Source organism: Marmota monax, unplaced genomic scaffold (genome assembly GCF_021218885.2).
Source record: "Marmota monax isolate L192 unplaced genomic scaffold, Marmota_monax_Labrador192_F-V1.1 WCK01_AAM20220418_F8-fsc00011, whole genome shotgun sequence".
In the NCBI taxonomy this organism is placed as follows: Eukaryota; Metazoa; Chordata; class Mammalia; order Rodentia; family Sciuridae; genus Marmota; species Marmota monax.
In genome coordinates this window covers 25,464,991-25,482,794 of record NW_026693082.1, presented here as the reverse complement: position 1 = coordinate 25,482,794, position 17,804 = coordinate 25,464,991, and the positions used below count along the sequence as shown (strand labels likewise).

Sequence of the window (17,804 nt, the reverse complement as noted above, 5' to 3'; positions counted from 1 at the left end):
GACACACAGGAGGTGAGTGAGAGGGGCTGGCCTGACCAAGAGACACACAGGAGGTGAGGGAGAGGGGCTGACCTCACAAAGAGACACACAGGAGGTGAGGGAGAGGGGCTGACCTCACAAAGAGACACAAAGGAGGTGAGGGAGAGGGGCTGGCCTCACAAAGAGACACACAGGAGGTGAGGGAGAGGGGCTGACCTCACAAAGAGACACACAGGAGGTGAGGGAGAGGGACTGACCTGACCAAGAGACACACAGGAGGTGAGGGAGAGGGGCTAGCCTGACCAAGAGACACACAGGAGGTGAGGGAGCAGGACTCTCTTGACTAAGAGACACACAGGAGGTGAGGGAGAGTGACTGACCTGACCAAGAGACACACAGGAGGTGAGGGAGCAAGACTGTCTTGACCAAGAGACACACAGGAGGTGAGGGAGAGGGACTGACCTGACCAAGAGACACACATGAGGTGAGGGAGAGGGGCTGACCTCACAAAGAGACACACAGGAGGTGAGGGAGAGGGGCTGGCCTGACCAAGAGACACACAGGAGGTGAGGGAGCAGGACTGTCTTGACCAAGAGACACACAGGAGGTGAGGGAGAGGGACTGACCTGACCAAGAGACACACATGAGGTGAGGGAGAGTGGCTGACCTGACCAAGAGACACACAGGAGGTGAGGGAGAGGGACTGACCTGACCAAGAGACACACAGGAGGTGAGGGAGAGGGGCTGACCTGACCTAGAGACACACAGGAGGTGAGGGAGAGGGACTGACCTGAAAAAGAGACACACAGGAGGTGAGGGAGAGGGGCTGGCCTGACCAAGAGACACACAGGAGGTGAGGGAGAGGGGCTGGCCTGACCTAGAGACACACAGGAGGTGAGGGAGAGGGGCTGACCTGACCAAGAGACACACAGGAGGTGAGGTAGCAGGACTGTCTTGACCAAGAGACACACAGGAGGTGAGGGAGAGGGACTGACCTGACAGGACTGTCTTTACCAAGAGACACACAGGAGGTGAGGGAGAGGGACTGACCTGACCAAGAGACACACATGAGGTGAGGGAGAGTGGCTGACCTGACCAAGAGACACACAGGAGGTGAGGGAGAGGAACTGACCTGACCAAGAGACACACAGGAGGTGAGGGAGAGGGACTGACCTGACCAACAGACACACAGGAGGTGAGGGAGAGGGGCTGACCTGACCTAGAGACACACAGGAGGTGAGGGAGAGGGGCTGGCCTGACCTAGAGACACACAGGAGTTGAGGGAGAGGGGCTGACCTGACCTAGAGACACACAGGAGGTGAGGGAGAGGGGCTGACCTGACCTAGAGACACACAGGAGGTGAGGGAGAGGGGCTGGCCTGACTAAGAGACACACAGGAGGTGAGGGAGAGGGACTGACCTGACCTAGAGACACACAGGAGGTGAGGGAGACGGGCTGACCTGACCTAGAGACACACAGGAGGTGAGGGAGAGGGGCTGCCCTCACCAAGAGACACACAGGAGGTGAGGGAGAGGGACTGACCTGACCAAGAGACACACAGGAGGTGAGGGAGACGGGCTGACCTGACCAACAGACACACAGGAGGTGAGGGAGAGGGGCTGACCTGACCAAGAGACACACAGGAGGTGAGGGAGAGGGGCTGGCCTGACCAAGAGACACACAGGAGGTGAGGGAGCGGGACTGTCTTGACCAAGAGACACACAGGAGGTGAGGGAGAGGGACTGACCTGACCAAGAGACACACAGGAGGTGAGGGAGCGGGGCTGACCTCACAAAGAGACACACAGGAGGTGAGGGAGAGGGGCTGACCTGACATAGAGACACACAGGAGGTGAGGGAGAGGGACTGACCTGACCTAGAGACACACAGGAGGTGAGGGAGAGGGGCTGGCCTGACCAAGAGACACACAGGAGGTGAGGGAGAGGGGCTGACCTGACCAAGAGACACACAGGAGGTGAGGGAGAGGGGCTGGCCTGACCAAGAGACACACAGGAGGTGAGGGAGAGGGGCTGGCCTGACCAAGAGACACACAGGAGGTGAGGGAGAGGGGCTGGCCTGACCAAGAGACACACATGAGGTGAGGGAGCAGGACTGTCTTGACCAAGAGACACACAGGAGGTGAGGGAGAGGGACTGACCTGACCAAGAGACACACAGGAGGTGAGGGAGAGGGGCTGACCTGACCAAGAGACACACAGGAGGTGAGGGAGAGGGGCTGACCTCACCAAGAGACACACAGGAGGTGAGGGAGAGGGACTGACCTGACCAAGAGACACACAGGAGGTGAGGGAGAGGGGCTGGCCTGACCAAGAGACACACAGGAGGTGAGGGAGAGGGGCTGACCTGACCAAGAGACACACAGGAGGTGAGGGAGAGGGGCTGACCTGACCAAGAGACACACAGGAGGTGAGGGAGAGGGACTGACCTGACCAAGAGACACACAGGAGGTGAGGGAGCAGGACTGTCTTGACCAAGAGACACACAGGAGGTGAGGGAGAGGGGCTGACCTCACAAAGAGACACACAGGAGGTGAGGGAGAGGGGCTGACCTGACCAAGAGACAGACAGGAGGTGAGGGAGAGGGACTGACCTGACCTAGAGACACACAGGAGGTGAGGGAGAGGGGCTGACCTGACCAAGAGACACACAGGAGGTGAGGGAGAGGGTCTGACCTGACCAAGAGACACACAGGAGGTGAGGGAGAGGGGCTGACCTGACCAAGAGACACACAGGAGGTGAGGGAGCGGGACTGTCTTGACCAAGAGACACACAGGAGGTGAGGGAGAGGGGCTGACCTGACCAAGAGACACACAGGAGGTGAGGGAGAGGGGCTGTCCTGACCAAGAGACACACAGGAGGTGAGGGAGCAGGACTGTCTTGACCAAGAGACACACAGGAGGTGAGGGAGAGGGACTGACCTGACCAAGAGACACACAGGAGGTGAGGGAGAGGGGCTGACCTGACCAAGAGACACACAGGAGGTGAGGGAGAGGGGATGACCTCACAAAGAGACACACAGGAGGTGAGGGAGAGGGGCTGACCTCACAAACAGACACACAGGAGGTGAGGGAGACGGGCTGGCCTGACCAAGAGACACACAGGAGGTGAGGGAGAGGGGCTGACCAAACAAAGAGACACACAGGAGGTGAGGGAGAGGGGCTGGCCTGACCAAGAGACACACAGGAGGTGAGGGAGAGGGACTGACCTGACCAAGAGACACACAGGAGGTGAGGTAGCAGGACTGTCTTGACCAAGAGACACACAGGAGGTGAGGGAGAGGGACTGACCTGACCAAGAGACACACATGAGGTGAGGGAGAGTGGCTGACCTGACCAAGAGACACACAGGAGGTGAGGGAGAGGAACTGACCTGACCAAGAGACACACAGGAGGTGAGGGAGAGGGACTGACCTGACCAACAGACACACAGGAGGTGAGGGAGAGGGGCTGACCTGACCTAGAGACACACAGGAGGTGAGGGAGAGGGGCTGGCCTGACCTAGAGACACACAGGAGGTGAGGGAGAGGGGCTGACCTGACCTAGAGACACACAGGAGGTGAGGGAGAGGGGCTGACCTGACCTAGAGACACACAGGAGGTGAGGGAGAGGGGCTGACCTGACCAAGAGACACACAGGAGGTGAGGGAGAGGGGCTGCCCTGACCAAGAGACACACAGGAGGTGAGGGAGAGGGGCTGACCTGACCAAGAGACACACAGGAGGTGAGGTAGCAGGACTGTCTTGACCAAGAGACACACAGGAGGTGAGGGAGAGGGACTGACCTGACCAAGAGACACACATGAGGTGAGGGAGAGTGGCTGACCTGACCAAGAGACACACAGGAGGTGAGGGAGAGGAACTGACCTGACCAAGAGACACACAGGAGGTGAGGGAGAGGGACTGACCTGACCAACAGACACACAGGAGGTGAGGGAGAGGGGCTGACCTGACCTAGAGACACACAGGAGGTGAGGGAGAGGGGCTGGCCTGACCTAGAGACACACAGGAGGTGAGGGAGAGGGGCTGACCTGACCTAGAGACACACAGGAGGTGAGGGAGAGGGGCTGACCTGACCTAGAGACACACAGGAGGTGAGGGAGAGGGGCTGACCTGACCAAGAGACACACAGGAGGTGAGGGAGAGGGGCTGCCCTGACCAAGAGACACACAGGAGGTGAGGGAGAGGGGCTGACCTCACAAAGAGACACACAGGAGGTGAGGGAGAGGGGCTGACCTCACAAAGAGACACACAGGAGGTGAGGGAGAGGGACTGACCTGACCAAGAGACACACAGGAGGTGAGGGAGAGGGGCTAGCCTGACCAAGAGACACACAGGAGGTGAGGGAGCAGGACTCTCTTGACCAAGAGACACACAGGAGGTGAGGGAGAGTGGCTGACCTGACCAAGAGACACACAGGAGGTGAGGGAGCAAGACTGTCTTGACCAAGAGACACACAGGAGGTGAGGGAGAGGGACTGACCTGACCAAGAGACACACAGGAGGTGAGGGAGAGGGGCTGACCTCACCAAGAGACACACAGGAGGTGAGGGAGAGGGACTGACCTGACCAAGAGACACACAGGAGGTGAGGGAGACGGGCTGACCTGACCAACAGACACACAGGAGGTGAGGGAGAGGGGCTGACCTGACCAAGAGACACACAGGAGGTGAGGGAGAGGGGGTGGCCTGACCAAGAGACACACAGGAGGTGAGGGAGCAGGACTGTCTTGACCAAGAGACACACAGGAGGTGAGGGAGAGGGACTGACCTGACCAAGAGACACACAGGAGGTGAGGGAGCGGGGCTGACCTCACAAAGAGACACACAGGAGGTGAGGGAGAGGGGCTGACCTGACATAGAGACACACAGGAGGTGAGGGAGAGGGACTGACCTGACCTAGAGACACACAGGAGGTGAGGGAGAGGGGCTGGCCTGACCAAGAGACACACAGGAGGTGAGGGAGAGGGGCTGACCTGACCAAGAGACACACAGGAGGTGAGGGAGAGGGGCTGGCCTGACCTAGAGACACACAGGAGGTGAGGGAGAGGGGCTGACCTGACCTAGAGACACACAGGAGGTGAGGGAGAGGGGCTGACCTGACCTAGAGACACACAGGAGGTGAGGGAGAGGGGCTGACCTGACATAGAGACACACAGGAGGTGAGGGAGAGGGGCTGGCCTGAACAAGAATCACACAGGAGGTGAGGGAGAGGGTTGACCTGACCAAGAGACACACAGGAGGTGAGGGAGAGGGGCTGGCCTGACCAAGAGACACACAGGAGGTGAGGGAGAGGGGCTGACCTCACAAAGAGACACACAGGAGGTGAGGGAGAGGGGCTGACCTCACAAAGAGACACACAGGAGGTGAGGGAGAGGGGCTGGCCTTACCAAGAGACACACAGGAGGTGAGGGAGAGGGGCTGACCTCACAAAGAGACACACAGGAGGTGAGGGAGAGGGACTGACCTGACCAAGAGACACACAGGAGGTGAGGGAGAGGGGCTAGCCTGACCAAGAGACACACAGGAGGTGAGGGAGCAGGACTCTCTTGACTAAGAGACACACAGGAGGTGAGGGAGAGTGACTGACCTGACCAAGAGACACACAGGAGGTGAGGGAGCAAGACTGTCTTGACCAAGAGACACACAGGAGGTGAGGGAGAGGGACTGACCTGACAAAGAGACACACAGGAGGTGAGGGAGAGGGGCTGGCCTGACCAAGAGACACACAGGAGGTGAGGGAGAGGGGCTGACCTGACCAAGAGACACACATGAGGTGAGGGAGAGGGGCTGACCTCACAAAGAGACACACAGGAGGTGAGGGAGAGGGGCTGGCCTGACCAAGAGACACACAGGAGGTGAGGGAGCAGGACTGTCTTGACCAAGAGACACACAGGAGGTGAGGGAGAGGTACTGACCTGACCAAGAGACACACATGAGGTGAGGGAGAGTGGCTGACCTGACCAAGAGACACACAGGAGGTGAGGGAGAGGAACTGACCTGACCAAGAGACACACAGGAGGTGAGGGAGAGGGGCTGACCTGACCTAGAGACACACAGGAGGTGAGGGAGAGGGACTGACCTGAAAAAGAGACACACAGGAGGTGAGGGAGAGGGGCTGGCCTGACCAAGAGACACACAGGAGGTGAGGGAGAGGGGCTGGCCTGACCTAGAGACACACAGGAGGTGAGGGAGAGGGGCTGACCTGACCAAGAGACACACAGGAGGTGAGGTAGCAGGACTGTCTTTACCAAGAGACACACAGGAGGTGAGGGAGAGGGACTGACCTGACCAAGAGACACACAGGAGGTGAGGGAGAGTGGCTGACCTGACCAAGAGACACACAGGAGGTGAGGGAGAGGAACTGACCTGACCAAGAGACACACAGGAGGTGAGGGAGAGGGACTGACCTGACCAACAGACACACAGGAGGTGAGGGAGAGGGGCTGACCTGACCTAGAGACACACAGGAGGTGAGGGAGAGGGGCTGGCCTGACCTAGAGACACACAGGAGTTGAGGGAGAGGGGCTGACCTGACCTAGAGACACACAGGAGGTGAGGGAGAGGGGCTGACCTGACCTAGAGACACACAGGAGGTGAGGGAGAGGGGCTGACCTGACCTAGAGACACACAGGAGGTGAGGGAGAGGGGCTGACCTGACCAAGAGACACACAGGAGGTGAGGGAGAGGGGCTGCCCTGACCAAGAGACACACAGGAGGTGAGGGAGAGGGGCTGACCTCACAAAGAGACACACAGGAGGTGAGGGAGAGGGGCTGACCTCACAAAGAGACACACAGGAGGTGAGGGAGAGGGACTGACCTGACCAAGAGACACACAGGAGGTGAGGGAGAGGGGCTAGCCTGACCAAGAGACACACAGGAGGTGAGGGAGCAGGACTGTCTTGACCAAGAGACACACAGGAGGTGAGGGAGAGTGACTGACCTGACCAAGAGACACACAGGAGGTGAGGGAGCAAGACTCTCTTGACCAAGAGACACACAGGAGGTGAGGGAGAGGGACTGACCTGACCAAGAGACACACAGGAGGTGAGGGAGAGGGGCTGGCCTGACCAAGAGACACACAGGAGGTGAGGGAGAGGGGCTGACCTCACCAAGAGACACACAGGAGGTGAGGGAGAGGGACTGACCTGACCAAGAGACACACAGGAGGTGAGGGAGAGGGGCTGACCTGACCAAGAGACACACAGGAGGTGAGGGAGAGGGGCTGACCTGACCAAGAGACACACAGGAGGTGAGGGAGAGGGACTGACCTGACCTAGAGACACACAGGAGGTGAGGGAGAGGGGCTGACCTCACCAAGAGACACACAGGAGGTGAGGGAGAGGGGCTGCCTGACCAAGAGACACACAGGAGGTGAGGGAGCAGGACTGTCTGACCAAGAGACACACAGGAGGTGAGGGAGAGGGACTGACCTGACCAAGAGACACACAGGAGGTGAGGGAGAGGGGCTGACCTCACAAAGAGACACACAGGAGGTGAGGGAGACGGGCTGACCTGACCTAGAGACACACAGGAGGTGAGGGAGAGGGGCTGACCTGACCTAGAGACACACAGGAGGTGAGGGAGAGGGGCTGGCCTGACCAAGAGACACACAGGAGGTGAGGGAGAGGGGCTGACCTGACCAAGAGACACACAGGAGGTGAGGGAGAGGGGCTGGCCTGACCTAGAGACACACAGGAGGTGAGGGAGAGGGGCTGACCTGACCTAGAGACACACAGGAGGTGAGGGAGAGGGGCTGACCTGACCTAGAGACACACAGGAGGTGAGGGAGAGGGGCTGACCTGACCTAGAGACACACAGGAGGTGAGGGAGAGGGGCTGGCCTGAACAAGAGACACACAGGAGGTGAGGGAGAGGGGCTGACCTGACCAAGAGACACACAGGAGGTGAGGGAGCAGGACTGTCTTGACCAAGAGACACACAGGAGGTGAGGGAGAGGGACTGACCTGACTAAGAGACACACAGGTGGTGAGGGAGAGGGGCTGACCTGACCAAGAGACACACAGGAGGTGAGGGAGAGGGACTGACCTGACCAAGAGACACACAGGAGTTGAGGTAGAGGGGCTGACCTCACAAAGAGACACACAGGAGGTGAGGGAGAGGGGCTGACCTCACAAAGAGACACACAGGAGGTGAGGGAGAGGGGCTGACCTGACCAAGAGACACACAGGAGGTGAGGGAGAGGGGCTGACCTGACCAAGAGACACACAGGAGGTGAGGGAGCAAGACTGTCTTGACCAAGAGACACACAGGAGGTGAGGGAGAGGGACTGACCTGACCAAGAGACACACAGGAGGTGAGGGAGAGGGGCTGACCTGACCAAGAGACACACAGGAGGTGAGGGAGAGGGGCTGACCTGACCAAGAGACACACAGGAGGTGAGGGAGAGGGACTGACCTGACCTAGAGACACACAGGAGGTGAGGGAGTGGGGCTGGCCTGACCAAGAGACACACAGGAGGTGAGGGAGGGGCTGGCCTGACCAAGAGACACACAGGAGGTGAGGGAGAGGGGCTGGCCTGACCAAGAGACACACAGGAGGTGAGGGAGAGGGACTGACCTGACCAAGAGACACACAGGAGGTGAGGGAGAGGGGCTGACCTCACAAAGAGACACACAGGAGGTGAGGGAGAGGGGGTGACCTGACCAAGAGACACACAGGAGGTGAGGGAGAGGGGCTGACCTGACCAAGAGACACACAGGAGGTGAGGGAGAGGGGCTGGCCTGAACTAGAGACACACAGGAGGTGAGGGAGAGGGGCTGACCTGACCAAGAGACACACAGGAGGTGAGGTAGCAGGACTGTCTTGACCAAGAGACACACAGGAGGTGAGGGAGAGGGACTGACCTGACCAAGAGACACACAGGAGGTGAGGGAGAGGGGCTGACCTGAACAAGAGACACACAGGAGGAGAGGGAGAGGGGCTGGCCTGACCAAGAGACACACAGGAGGTGAGGGAGAGGGACTTACCTGACCAAGAGACACACAGGAGGTGAGGGAGCGGGACTGTCTTGACCAAGAGACACACAGGAGGTGAGGGAGAGGGACTGACCTGACCAAGAGACACACAGGAGGTGAGGGAGAGGGGCTGCCTGACAAAGAGACACACAGGAGGTGAGGGAGAGGGGCTGGCCTGACCAAGAGACACACAGGAGGTGAGGGAGAGGGGCTGGCCTGACCAAGAGACACACAGGAGGTGAGGGAGCAGGACTGTCTTGACCAAGAGACACACAGGAGGTGAGGGAGAGGGACTGACCTGACCAAGAGACACACAGGAGGTGAGGGAGTGGGACTGACCTGACCAACAGACACACAGGAGGTGAGGGAGCAAGACTGTCTTTACCAAGAGACACACAGGAGGTGAGGGAGAGGGACTGACCTGACCAAGAGACACACAGGAGGTGAGGGAGAGGGGCTGGCCTGACCAAGAGACACACAGGAGGTGAGGGAGAGGGGCTGACCTCACCAAGAGACACACAGGAGTTGAGGGAAAGGGACTGACCTGACCAAGAGACACACAGGAGGTGAGGGAGAGGGACTGACCTGACCAAGAGACACACAGGAGGTGAGGGAGAGGGGCTGACCTGACCAAGAGACACACAGGAGGTGAGGGAGAGGGGCTGACCTCACAAAGAGACACACAGGAGTTGAGGGAAAGGGACTGACCTGACCAAGAGACACACAGGAGGTGAGGGAGAGGGGCTGGCCTGACCAAGAGACACACAGGAGGTGAGGGAGAGGGGCTGACCTGACCAAGAGACACACAGGAGGTGAGGGAGAGGGGCTGGCCTGACCTAGAGACACACAGGAGGTGAGGGAGAGGGGCTGGCCTGACCAAGATACCCACAGGAGGTGAGGGAGAGGGGCTGACCTGACCTAGAGACACACAGGAGGTGAGGGAGCAGGACTGTCTTGACCAAGAGACACACAGGAGGTGAGGGAGAGGGACTGACCTGACCAACAGATACACAGGAGGTGAGGGAGAGGGGCTGACCTGACCAAGAGACACACAGGAGGTGAGGGAGAGGGACTGACCTGACCAAGAGACACACAGGAGTTGAGGTAGAGGGGCTGACCTCACAAAGAGACACACAGGAGGTGAGGAAGAGGGGCTGACCTCACAAAGAGACACACAGGAGGTGAGGGAGAGGGGCTGACCTGACCAAGAGACACACAGGAGGTGAGGGAGAGGGGCTGACCTGACCAAGAGACACACAGGAGGTGAGGGAGCAGGACTGTCTTGACCAAGAGACACACAGGAGGTGAGGGAGTGGGACTGACCTGACCAAGAGACACACAGGAGGTGAGGGAGAGGGGCTAGCCTGACCAAGAGAGTAGCCTTCCCTCCCTCCCCTTCCCTCCCTCTTTTCCTCCTTCCCATTTTCTCTCCCCTCCGCCTCCCTCCCTCCCTTTCTCCCTTCTTTACTTACTTCTTTCCTTTTTATGATACAGGTGATTAAACCCAGGGTCACCTTATCACTGAGCTACATCCATAGCCCTTTTTATTTTGAGACAGAGTTTCCCTAAGTTGCTGAGGCTGGCCTCAAACTTGTGATTCTCCTGTCTCAGTCTCCTGAGTCTCTCAGTTGGGTGTATGTACCACTGCACCCAACTTGGATACCCATTTCCCCTAGTGTCCTTTTTTGCAATGTGCTTTTCTATGTTGAGATATTTTTCCTTCTACAAACATTTGCTAATGTTTGGTCTACTTGTCTGGAGAGCAGAAAAAAAAGTGATATTTTTCTCCTATCCCGAACATGAGTATATGAGGGTATAAAATTGCTGGAGATATTGGGCCTAACAGAGATGAAGTTCAAAGTCAGGGGTAGGTGCATACGGGGTGGAGTGAGGTGTGGTGATGAAGCTGACTCCCAAATGCCAGCTGTTCTGGGAGATAGAGACCAGAGAGGTGCCCTCTGAGCTCTGGGCCAGCAAGTCTTGGAGCTGGAACTTTGCCCAAGGACAGGCATGACTTGCTTGATGTCTTTCAGAGCCAAGGGCCTCATATACCTTCCTCTGGTTTGTGACCTGACTCTGGGACTCTCTCTAGTTTTCTTACATCATCTCCTCCCCACAAGTGTCTCAGGCTCTATCTGTGGTAGTTCCCCTGGTTATTGCACAGTCACAGACAGTGATCCATAGGTCCAAAGTCAGCACAACCACTTTCCTTTGTGCAAGGGACTGCTTGAGAGGTGATAAACCAAGCTGAAGGGCTTCCCAAGTCAAGTTTTGGAGAATACCAGTGCCTGAGAAATATTAAGAAGAGGGCCACAGAAATATGTCCCTGTGTCAAGTGCACTTGGGAATAAGGCCCAAACTGGCTTCTTTATCACGAGACATCTCAGGAACGTTAAAAGTGGGAATGCCAAGGGTGCTAAGTGTTTCTATACCTTAGTTGATTATGCAGCTTCTTTTCAAAGGACTAACATTTTGAGGAGTAGATTTGGGGGCATATGTAGGTATAAGGTTGGGTGTTTGGATCTTGGTGTTCATCATCAAAGCCCTGAAAAATAATTGTGGTCCTATTAGGTGACCCAGGCTGGACCCCTGGAAGGAAGAAAAGATTGTGAGCACTGGTCACAAGGATATGCTGGGCATGTTTAGAAAAGTGGACGAGATAGGCATATAGGCTAGAAATAAAGAGAAGATAAGATGGCACCTGGGACTGGCAGAAGGTAGGAGAAGAGGGAGCCACATATCTGGGAAGGTGTAGCAGCCTTTTAGGGCTGAAGCTGAACTCTCTCAGAACCAGAAACCTCTTTCTGCAACCTGATTCTTTTAAACTTGGATATCCTTTTTAATGTAGTCAAGTTCATATTTTAGTTAAAGGAACCAAAAGGCAAGATGTTTTTGCCTCCCCCTGAGCTGGAGGGAACTGGCTTCAAGTGAAGGAAGCCCAAGGAGGAGTAGGAGCCTGCCAGACCCTTGTTATTCAGCTTCCCTGACTCACCTGAAGAACTTTCCAGAGCTCATCTCTCCTACCACCTCGGCTGGCTTTGTGTGCTCTTTTACCCAGAAAGGCTGTTCCATCGCCACCTCAGCAGCCACATCCTGCTTCCGCTGGCGGCTCTGCCTTTGAGCCCTTTGCCTTGGTGCTGCTCCCTTTCTCTTCACCACCCCACAGCTGGGCTAGCTATGGTTTGATTTCCTCTACCTTGGGTAGGACTCAGAGACGAAGAATCTCAGAACTTCAGAGCAGGGAGGGTCTTTAAGGATTCTTTAGCCCACATTTCTGTGTTATTGCTGGGTACACTGAGGCCCAGAGATACTGCCTTGCTCAAGGGAACTTGAGTGCTCAGTAGCTAAGCTGCTTTGAGTCCTTCTGCAGTCCAGCCCTGGCTCTGGGTCCTTGCCTTGCTGTTGTGCTAGTCTCTGGGGTTATAAGAATAGAAGGAGCTATGAAATCCCTTGCATGTCTGTAGTAGGTAGCCCACCAGGAATAGAAGCCTCCTCTTCTTCTTTTTTATTATAGTGCATTATAATTATACATAGTAATAGAATTTGTTGTTTCCTGTTTACAGATGCCCACTATATTAACAACATAATTTGGCCAATTTCACAGGAACAGAAATCTGTATCTTTGACTTTACTTGTTTCTAGAGTGCAGAATCTTGGGGAAATCCACAACAAAGACTCTCAAGAGCAGTGCAGAGGATTATTAAGCCATAGGATCCACCTTTGTTTGTATCTTAGGGGGTTCCGAGAGCAGGGGGACATTTTTCATGGAAGATGATTCCTTATTTCTAACATGCCAAACCAACCGCCCCCCCCCCCCACCCATCAGTCAAGCGCTGGCTTGACCACTGGGTCTGACACCTGTTCAATAGGCTCTTGGGTGCTAGCCAAGGTCTGGTCCTACTGATCCCCTTACACTTTGGTCTGTTTGACTAGAAACACACACATACACTCACCTGCCCCAAATCATTTCAGGGCATGAATGTAAGATCTCAAAATCTACCTGATTGTTTTTTTACTAGCTTTGCAACTTTCAGAGCTAAACGATTGTTTATGAGTAATTAACAGACTAATGGGTCTACAGCTGAGTGCTATTTCTAATGAGTATGTTTTCTTTTCTGGAAGGTGCAGATTCACTTTATAGGAATAGTTTCAGCTTCAGTGATGAAAAGCTGAATTCTCCAACAGAGGCCACCCCAGCTCTGCTCTCATCCACTGTTGCTCCTCGGAAAGGTAAGCTCACTGGTTGGAGTGTGAGCTTTTCTGCTTTTAATTTTCCTTCCCTTCCCAATCCTTCTCTTTTCCTCTTGTTCCTAACCAATCTTTTCCAAATATGAAAAACAAATAGATAAGACTAATATCAGTATGGTAGAGTGTGAACTGGAATTTGTAATTCCTCAGGGTTTTGATCTGTGTGAGGACAAGAGTAAATAATTTGGGGTAGACAACCTGCATTCATGGGGGAAAAGATGACTTGTAGATTCCAGACTGTTCTTTCTCATTGTAAACATGACTGTGCCAAGATGATAGTGCTTCTTTCTGTTCTCCTCCCAAGCTACTTGGTTCTAGAATTTAAAAATAAGCAATTTGGCTTTGCAGAAAGGATTTTTTTTTTAGTGTGTTAACTATTTAACCAAAGCTTTCACATGACCAATTTAGTAATTAATTTATGTCATCATTATGAGACAAGAAGTGGCCTAACATGACCCAGAATAGCAGCTCCAGCCTGTCTCTACTGTGATATTAATAGATCTAAACAGTTTTTAAAGATGCATGAGCAGTTTCTTAATTTTGGGAATTGACAGAGTGTCTCCAACTGGAGAGCTGAATGTTCTGTTGTACTGGACAAGCGCCCTTTTGAAAACAAAAGAAGTTTTCTTCCCCCCCACTAAGGAAAGTTATACTTGCTGAAAATAGTTGCAGAATGTAATAAAAATGAAACATATTTTAAAAGAAATATGAAGATTCCATCACTTTTCTCAATCTGGCACTGGCAGAACTTCTCTTTTTTCTGAAGGAGATATTTTTAAAATTCCCTTCTCAACACCGCAATCCTAGCAGCCACTGGGGATTCGGCCACGGTTCAGCTCTCTGTCTATAATGGATCTGTGGAATTCAGAGACAGAGCAGTCTAGAAAGTAGCTTAAACAGTGTCCAGATTTTTCTACCTGATCCTCTAGAGATAGGAATTAAAGCTGGGGAGGGGGAGCCTCTATTGGCAAACGGACTTGAAAAGTGAAAAACAATAAGCCGGTTGTAGCCAGTGGAGGATGAATAATAAAAATACCCAGTAATGCATTTTAGGGAAAGCACCAAGGGTAAATTCCACAGAAAAAATTAAAACATACAGAGAAAATACACATCTCAGGTTATTGAGAGATCAAAATCTAGATAAAGACTGTTACTTCTTGCTGGCACCACCATAGGACAAGGCTTCCTGGGCCCAGTCACCTCACATCTCCTTCCCTGTGCCACTTACAGGAGGAGCAGTGTAGTTCTTTATTCATTTTGTGCTGGAGGGGCTCTGAGGGCTGCAGTACTGCCCTGGGGTGATAGGACAAGCAAGAATGCATCTGAAGGCGGGAGCCACAGGAATTACAGAATGTGGGGCTCCATTCCACACAGTGCCATGCTTGCTATTTTTGATCGATAACTCAGATCCTTATCAAGCAAAAAGTCAAAATATTTTGTTTTTCTTCCTTTCCCTCCTTTTCCTCCAAACTTTTAAGACAACAAAAGTGAGAGTCTTCTTCCAGCTTTAGGAGGGTGCAGGATGAGGGTGGTGGGAGAGCAGGTGATGAACTAAAAAGGAAATATTGAGGCTAGTCTTTAGCATTGGTTTCTGAGTTTACCATGAGTAAAGGTTGGAGCAGACACTTAGGACTGGTGACAGGACATGCTTCAGTAAAGTCTCTGAAGATACATGTAAAATGGAAATAATCCCTCACATAATGCTGGAAAACTCCAATGTGGGGTCATCAGCTGTCTCTGATGGGGAAACTGAACTCTCTCTCTTATTTTACAGCCAAATTAGGAGACACAAAAGAGCTAGAAGACTTTATTGCTGATCTTGACAGAACATTAGCAAGTAAGTACATGTCTGGCAATAAAAAAAAAAAAAATCAGAAAACTAGCCGACCCCTTTGATAAAGTGCTGTAATGTCAACCAGCTTGCCTCGGGGCATGAGATTACATCATAAGGCTTCTTTAGGTTTCGAAATAGGACCCTAGTGGCTTGGAAAGAAATTCTGAGGATAAGCTTGTATTAAAGTAGACCACATTCCTTTCTAAACTGTGAGGACAGGTCCCTGGCGAACAATGGTGTTTTGTTTGGGGAAATAGAGGGTAAGCAAGACTGGAGTTTTACCTTCCTGATGGCTTGTCAGGTTCCTTAGAGAAGGAGAGCTGGTGGATCACATAAGCATTAAGCAGCAAACCAGAGAGTTCCATCCCAGGGAACCCTCTGGCTAATTTTCCCAGGTTAGATCCAGGAAATTTGGTGAGATCTGACTTTTAAGACTTAGGTGCCAAAGAAAGAATTGACTGTGTGGGGGGACCCATACCAATTACTGAATAACCTGGATTAAGGATGCAGTACTTGTTTCCCATTTTGGAATCATACTAGTGGTAACCCAATTTGTGTGACCAAAGATATTGGCAACTGAAGATATTAGATCATTAACAACAGTGGTGGTTGTGGGCTCTAGGGGAAGAATCCTTATAATCTATCCATATACCCTACTTAAAAAGGACAAGATTGGCCAGGCATCTTGGTGCATGCCTGTAATCCCAGCAGCTTGGGAGGCTGAGGCAGGAGGATCGAGAATTCAAAGCCAGCCTCAGCAAAAGTGAGTTGCTAAGCAACTCAGTGAGACCCTGTCTCTAAATAAAATACAAAAGAGGGCTGGGGATGTGGCTTAGTGGTCGAGTGCCCCTGAGTTCAATCCCCAGTAAACCACCCCACTCCGAAAAGGGGGACAAGATTGTAAGACTCAGGAGGACCAACTCCAGCCTCCAGGATGAAATTTGTCCCAGCTCCTCCATTTTTTGGTGAAAGGGTTACTTTTCCATAAAAAGAATTCTGTGCAACCAAGTAAAATGTGAAAAATTAGATCCCAAACTATTTTAAAATAGCTCTGTTCTTAATACTCTTTTAGAAAGATGGAAACATCAGGTAGAAGGTCTTTGCATCATCTCTATTTACTTGAAGATTTTATTGCTCCTTTTCTTACATGCTGCTACACCCTATATCAGAAGACCTAGGCCTGTTTTGACAAGAGATTATTCTAACTGCAGCACAATTTGTATGAGACCTATGTAACAGGCCTGTCTACCTCATGGAAATTGCAGTTGGCCGCCCAGTCATTCCAGTTAATCAGACACACATTACGTGGGAAGCCTGCCATTAAGTTTGATGCTTTGATGCCTGTCTGAGACTGTGTGATGTGGTTAAGCATAGGAATCATGAACTTCTGTGAGTGACTGACCTTCTTTATATCCTGTTTACAGGTATGTGAAACGAGGAGTTCCAGGTCCTTTTATTACAAGAGAGAAGCTTCAGAAAGCTCCGAGGACTTGGCAAAATCAGCTACTAGAATATGCTGCCAGAGGCGATAGAGATGGACGCTCACCTACCACCAGGCCATTCTTAGACTCACTTTCAAATTAGCCCGTGGGCCCGTCTCTGGGCAATTTAGACAGTGAAACTGACTTTGTTGACCTGCCTGCAGCTTATTAGAACAGGTGATCTATGCTAATGTATTTTTCTCTTAAAACACAGCTTTCTTGTAATTTAAAGTGCTTTTATGAAAATATTTGTAATTAATTATATATAGTTGAAAATAGTAAAATGCTCTCCCCATTATAATATATTTTTGTATGCAAATAAAATTTGAACTGGAGTCTATAGTTTGTAAGCTTCCCTTCTCTTTATTTCTCTCCCTGTGTTTCCATTCAGTAATACTCTAGCAGGAACAAAAAAATCAGCACATAAGATTATATATACCACATACTATGCTATTCTTTTTGGGGGGTGGTACCGAGAATTAAACTCAGGGGTATTCCTCAGACCTATTTTGTATTATATTTAGAGACAGGATCTCACTGAGTTGCTTAGTTCCTTGCCATTGCTGAGGCTGGCTTTGAATTCGAGATCTTCCTGCCTCAGCTGAGCTGCTAGGATTACTGTCATGTGCTGCTGCGCCCAGCTATAAATTGCACTCTCTTTAGCCTCTTTCTTCTCCTCAAGCTTCTGGGAAAGCTTTTATGTTGAAAGCAAATATTTATTTCTTTTTGAAGTTGAGATATTTTTATGGTTTGGGTACGAGGTGTCCCCTAAAAGATCATGTTTTAATGCAGGAGTATTCAGAGGTGAAGTGCTTAGACTATGAGAGCTGTAACCTAATCTGTCCATCCTAGTTTGAATGGATTAACTGGGTAGTAACTGTAGGCAGGTGGGACATGGCTGGAGGAGGTGGGTCACTGGAGGCATGCCTTGCATCCCTTTCCCCTTCCCTCTCTGTGCTTCTGCTGCTGCTGTCCTTGCTCCACGATGTTCTGCCTCACCTTGGGCCCAGAGCAGGGGAGGTACTGACCATGGACTAAACCTTTGAAACTGTGAGCCCCTAATAAACTTTTCCTCCTTTAAGTTGTTCTTATCAGTTGTTCTTATCATTTTGGTCACAGTGACACAGTGCTGACTAACACAGAGATAATTCCCATTTTGTAACATGCAATTCAATGGATTTCAGTATATTCAAAGATATTGTAAACATCACCACTATCTAAATCTCTGCCTCTATGGATTTATATAGTCTGGAATTTCATATAAATGAAATATAT

The 17,804-nt window shown here is 52.4% G+C and overlaps 1 protein-coding gene across 1 annotated transcript in view; it reads left to right on the top strand.

The window, feature by feature from the left end:
• Nucleotides 1-16,871, top strand: part of Rgcc (regulator of cell cycle) — a 32,268-nt gene extending 15,397 nt beyond the window's left edge. Inside the window, exons 3-5 of the mRNA XM_046454304.2 lie at nt 13,089-13,196; nt 14,989-15,051; nt 16,473-16,871. Coding sequence (XP_046310260.1) covers nt 13,089-13,196; nt 14,989-15,051; nt 16,473-16,480 — 179 coding nt within the window. The 3' untranslated portion in view covers nt 16,481-16,871. The remainder of the gene's footprint in view (nt 1-13,088; nt 13,197-14,988; nt 15,052-16,472) is intronic.
• The last annotated feature ends 933 nt before the right edge of the window (nt 16,872-17,804 follow it).